The 5,393-nt window shown below is 46.9% G+C and overlaps 1 protein-coding gene across 2 annotated transcripts in view; it reads left to right on the top strand.

Moving 5' to 3' along the window:
- Positions 1-533: 533 nt before the first annotated feature.
- Positions 534-5,393, top strand: part of LOC119287364 (peptidyl-tRNA hydrolase 2, mitochondrial-like) — a 7,646-nt gene continuing 2,786 nt past the window's right edge. The window contains exons 1-9 of one of the 2 annotated variants that reach the window (XM_037566906.1): positions 534-637; positions 750-956; positions 1,576-1,636; positions 2,153-2,189; positions 2,919-2,996; positions 3,090-3,162; positions 3,734-3,773; positions 4,164-4,230; positions 4,456-4,935. In XM_037566906.1, the coding sequence (XP_037422803.1) occupies positions 590-637; positions 750-956; positions 1,576-1,636; positions 2,153-2,189; positions 2,919-2,996; positions 3,090-3,162; positions 3,734-3,773; positions 4,164-4,213 (594 nt within the window). In that variant the 5' untranslated portion in view covers positions 534-589 and the 3' untranslated portion in view covers positions 4,214-4,230; positions 4,456-4,935. Of the gene's footprint in view, positions 638-749; positions 957-1,575; positions 1,637-2,152; positions 2,190-2,918; positions 2,997-3,089; positions 3,163-3,733; positions 3,774-4,163; positions 4,231-4,455; positions 4,936-5,393 lie in introns of those variants that run through there. The other variant, XM_037566910.1, reaches the window with a different exon arrangement.

Raw genomic sequence — 5,393 nt, 5'->3', positions numbered from 1 at the left:
CTCTGGCCATTAGCCCCGTTTTCATGGCCGCCGAGAGGACAGCGTCGGCTGGTATCCCGCTCTGCACGAGGACGTGGCAGGCCAAATCGGCGTTGTTGTTCACATAGTTTGTGGCGAGGGAGAGGATCTGCTCGAGCTCCATGCCGGCCTTTGTCCCGCTCCGAACGGCGAGGGAGAGGGCCTCCATCTTCTCCTCGTCTGTTCGATCGGCGTTCATGGGGGCGAAGCACAAGCCGGCGTGGGGCTTGGCCTTGCTCTGCGCGACGTGTTCGTCCGTGTCTCTGGCGACAGGAGCTTCGCCGCCGAGGAGCGTGAAATAAAGATCGGGGCAATTTTCCGGCTGCGAGTCTGCGACGGATAGAGAGAGACGAGGGAGTAATCGGGCACGTTTATGTCTCGCCTCCTGCGAGGCGGAGGCGGACGGACCGGGCGCTCGCCCACGGCGTGTGGGATGGGCCGGCCCATTACACAATAGTAAACTGCTGGCCCACGTACCGAGTAACACGACGACGTTATCAACCCCCCCTAAAAAAACAGTTCAGTTCAACACAGCACTGCCTCTCCGCTCTGCCTCCTCCAAGTCCAATCCATGGCTGCTCCGCCGCGGCGAAACCCCAACCACGGCGGCAAGAGGAAGGTGAGCGCCACGCACCCACCGGACTGCGGCGTCCGCCCCCGCTGATGCTGCCACCAGCCCCCGCGACTCCGCTCCTGAACCCTAACCCTCTTTTCTGTTTCCCCCTTGGCAGGACGAGGAGCCGTGGCTCGCGGCGGGCATCCGCCCGGCCAACTTCCTCCCGGGCCTGGCCATCGGGTTCCTCCTCGGCCTCCTCCTCGACCTCTCCTCCTCCTGGAGGCCGAGGTTTAGCCTCCCGTCTGCCCCGGCGCCACGGGGCTCCAAGCGGGCGGCCGCCGGTTCCTCCGCCGCCCCAGCCCCAGGCGAAGAGCTCAAGATGGTAAGATGAACCTCGCCTTGCTATACTGACAGTGCGACATCCACATGATTTTATCCCACCCGTTGATCTGAAACGACCGTGTACAGTCCACAATTCCGTATCTGATTGATTGACTCCAAGGGTTACGACCTAGCACTCAGCTGTCACGTGTTTTGTTATTTTTCTACATGAATTCGTAGGTGAGGACATACAGTACTAGCTAAGCACCTGCCCATTGCTACTGATCAACAGACTAGATTATCTCATCATGTTGAAACATAATTGTCATGCTCCATGTCACACCATTTGCTCTGCCTTGGCTCTCGGCTGAGCTTTGCCTCAGGCAGAACTGGGAGTTGTTTGTGGGGGAGTAGTACTCGCGCATTTAAATTTGTCAAGTTAGAGTCAGTGAATGACTAGTACAGGATATAGGTTCTACCAAAAATTTCAGATGGTCTTACATGTAAGGATGATGATGAATGGTGATGATGTAAACATGACTTTATGGCCGATTAACATATTTACAGGAGTGGGTAATACTGATCACTTAGGCTGTGTTTACAAATACTCTTGGTTTTCTGTTGGAATACCATGATTTTATGTCTGAACTTGCACTGAGTTTCGACACTGCTGTTTGCAGGTTTTAGTAGTGCGTCAGGATCTTAAGATGGGGGCTGGGAAAATAGCGTCTCAATGTGCCCGTAAGTTCCATTTCCCGGGCTCTTAGTGTGAGCATTTGTATCTTGGTACATCTGTTCTGTTTGACTTATCCCAACCAGAAGACTGTAGTACTTTGCTCAAATAAAACTGATTGCTTGTCCAATTCTGCAACAACCAACTTCTAGCCAGAACAACTCTAGTTTAAGCCGTCTGTGTACAACAACAACAAAGCCTTTAGTCCCAAACAAGTTGGGGTAGGCTAGAGGTGAAACCCATAAGATCTCACGACCAACTCATGGTTCGGGCACATGGATAGCAAGCTTCCACGCACCCCTGTCCATAGCTAGTTCTTTGGTGATACTCCAATCCTTCAGATCTCTCTTTACGGACTCCTCCCATGTCAAATTCAGTCTACGCCGACCTCTCTTGACATCTGTGTACTAAAGTAAATAAAGAATTCTGTAGGTAGCTGTGTTATTTTTTGGTGTACTCACTACTCAGTACAATTTGTAGCCAATGTAGGTTATGCTTTTAATTCATTGCAATTTATTTTGCAGATGCAGCAACTGGCTTGTACGCCGATCTGTTGGCAAGGTGCTAATGCAGTTTGCCATCTTGCTTCATTAGGTAGTTCTAATTAAAGGATGTAGATATTTCCAGACTTTTAGCCTGCCTAGGGACAAGTAGGGTTGGTTTGACGTTATTAGAAATTCTGGTACATATTGAATGAAGTTGAAATTTATTCATTATATTAGTACTATGCGAGTTTGTTGTCTGTGTTTTTGCACGGGGTTCAGTGTCACACTTGATTTAGCATCAAAGGCTCGTAAAACGAAGTATGTTGCATGGGTGGCTATTATATTTAAGTTTGAGCTATAAATGCTAGCCTAAGTATTCTATCATCCATCAGACGAGTCCCCAGACCATAATCTTTAAAGAAAGTCTCACTTCTGTTGTTGGTTATGTTTTCAGTGAAAGCGGGCCTTTTTTAAGAACAAGTGATGCAGTAGAGACAAGTTAAAGTTTTTCTTAAGTAAAGGATGTGTAAGTGGACTGAAAAGAGGAGTGATTGATTAATCACAATAGAATGGCCTTTAATTAGTGCTCTTCTTTATCAGGACTATGTCATATACTCCCTCCCTAAAGAAATATAAGAGTGTTTAGACCACTGAGTACTTTCTTGTGAAAGCAAAGAACGATCATAGTGTCCATGAAGTTCAAATTGCACTAGACTCCTAAAGCTCTAGCAAGATTAGAGGTGTCAGTGTCAAGGAGCTGTTTGTCCAGAATCATTGATCATTCATCTGATATATCCCTTTGCAGCAACCGGGTTCTTTTGAAACAATGGGAACAGTTCGGACAAGCTAAGATTGTTCTGACATGCAAGAATCAACAGGAAATGTATGCCATATCTCTTCCAGGGCATATATTTCTTTGAACAATATTTTCTGGATTATGATGTAGCACTTTCTTTTTCTGCTTGTGTGTCATCAGGAACAGGATAAAGGAAACTGCAGAACACCGAGGTATCCCAACTTTTGTTGTTGCAGATGCAGGCCGCACACAGGTTTGTTTTATGTTTTTGCCTACAAATATATTTCATATGTGCTGGGTTTCTTTGGGAGGACAAGTTGCTTATCTACTGCCTGTAAAAACAGCCCTCTGACACCAATTCAATTGCAAAACGTCCTTCTGACCATTCGGCGTATCAAAGTGATACTGAATGTCTGAATCTCAATAAACTATTGAATAATTGTGATTAGGGCAAATGTCTTACTGGCATAATGCACCGTGTTGACCAATTTTGAGCCAGACTTATCCTTCAGGGTGTTCATATTGATGCTTATGTTATAGCCAACGATTTAAATTCATAGATTTGATTCCTTTTAACACTTATGCTGTAGCAACGCCAAACAAAGAAATAGTTGAGACGAGAGATGCTACAGCATAAGTATTAAAGTAACAAATAAATAGTAGCAGTTATTGCTTAACTAAAGTTTGAAAAAAATGGCAGTTTTCTATGTATATACCAAATGATTGTGATCCCATTCACCCCGATCATTACCAACTATCATTCTTGATTCTAATCTCATTTACCCTGATCAAGTGATCGTTACCAATTCTCATTCTTTTCGTAGGTAGTGGCTGGGTCTAAGACAGTTCTTGCAGTAGGGCCAGGTTAGTTTCTCAATCAGAAGCATGCTGTTTTATTCTCTTAGCTACTCAGATCTTTTTCATGAGTCCAATTTTTTTCACCTTGTGCTAATTCTGTTACAAGAGTATGGTCCTCTGGTTCAGTGATAGAGTGGTAGTAGTTACCAAACTGATATCCCGTGAAGCCTGGTAATACTTTTCTACTCCCTCCATTCCTAAATATTTGTCTTTCTAGAGATTTCAAATGGTCACCACATACGGATGTATATAGACATATTTTAAAGTGTAGATTCACTCATTTTGCTCCGTATGTAGTCACCATTTGAAACCTCTAGAAAGACAAATATTTAGGAACAGAGGGAGTATTTGGCAGAATGGCAGAGCATAATATAGCATGATATTGTTGTGGTGCAGGGAGGAAAGCAGACATAGATTCAGTTACCGGGAAATTGCGCCTACTGTAAGCCGCATCTCGGGCATGGTTAGTCTATTCCTCACTTCTTCCTGATGCTTTTCCCCTTGCAAACATTTAGGACCTTTTATATTATGAATTCTGAAGGCTCGTGATTCATGAATATTCACCAAGTTTTAGAGTCCCTACAGGACCAGGCAGCAGCCAGAGTGCTGGTGATGCGAGTTGCATCTTTGGTATTGCTTCTGATAACTAGTCTGCTAACTTTGGTTTTTTCTCTTCATCTGACTGCAGAACATCCACTGTAGTCCCATCCTGGAAGACTATGTTTGTTGGCTCGCAGTTGAAGGCCAGAATCCATTTGCTGTACCCACACCTCATGCATCGCTTGATTCTTCTGACCCAGCTCTGCAGACTCTAGTGCTTGGTTTGAAATGCCACCGCCCGCGAATACTTTTTCGGTTACCTCTTGATGATGATGATGATGATGATGATGATGATGATGATAGTGCAACACAGCTTTGCTTTTGTTTTTTTGGTTCCCTTTCCGCGACACGGGACAAGCATTTGTGATCCCAAACTGTAGGTTATCTTCTCCCCCCAAGTAAAAGTAATGGATCGCTTGCACCGTGTGCGTGTGTGTGTGTGCGCCCAAGAGGAAACCTCAAACATGTGTTTATCCTCTTCCATGGTACTAATATGGTAGCCCTGTCTTCTCAAGCACTCGTGGCATCTCCGCTACACGGCAGGATTCCTGGACCGTTTTGTGTTGCATTCTCCGCCCCAAATGTGTATGTAAACTTTGATCTTCTCCTTTCCTTCCTCGTGAACATCTAGTTTTTCTTTCTTCCTTTTTTCGAGAGAAGTCGTGAGCATGAAGCTAAAAAAGAAAAAAAAATCGTGAGCATGAAGTATTCTGGCAGGATCTCGAAATTAACTCGGATGGATTCGGGCCGGACCTCACCCTTTGCCAGCCTCGCAAGCAACGGGACGGGCGCGGCCCAATAAAAGCATACCGCCACCACGGGCGGGCAGGCATCCAGCCGATCGATCCGCTCGGCAACGGACACCCACCCAGCCCGCCCGCCCGGCCGTCCGAGTCCAGCTCCAAACCCTCAACCCCCGCGCCGCCCGCGCCGCGCCCACATGGCCTCCTCCCCGTCCCCCTCCTCCTCCCGGACCCCCGCCGCCGCGCGCCGGGGCGGCCGCGCGGCGCGCCAGTCGCCCTTCTT

The sequence above is a fragment of the Triticum dicoccoides genome, chromosome 1A, assembly GCF_002162155.2.
Source record: "Triticum dicoccoides isolate Atlit2015 ecotype Zavitan chromosome 1A, WEW_v2.0, whole genome shotgun sequence".
Taxonomy (NCBI): Eukaryota; Viridiplantae; Streptophyta; class Magnoliopsida; order Poales; family Poaceae; genus Triticum; species Triticum dicoccoides.
This window is presented reverse-complemented; position numbering and strand designations above follow the sequence as displayed.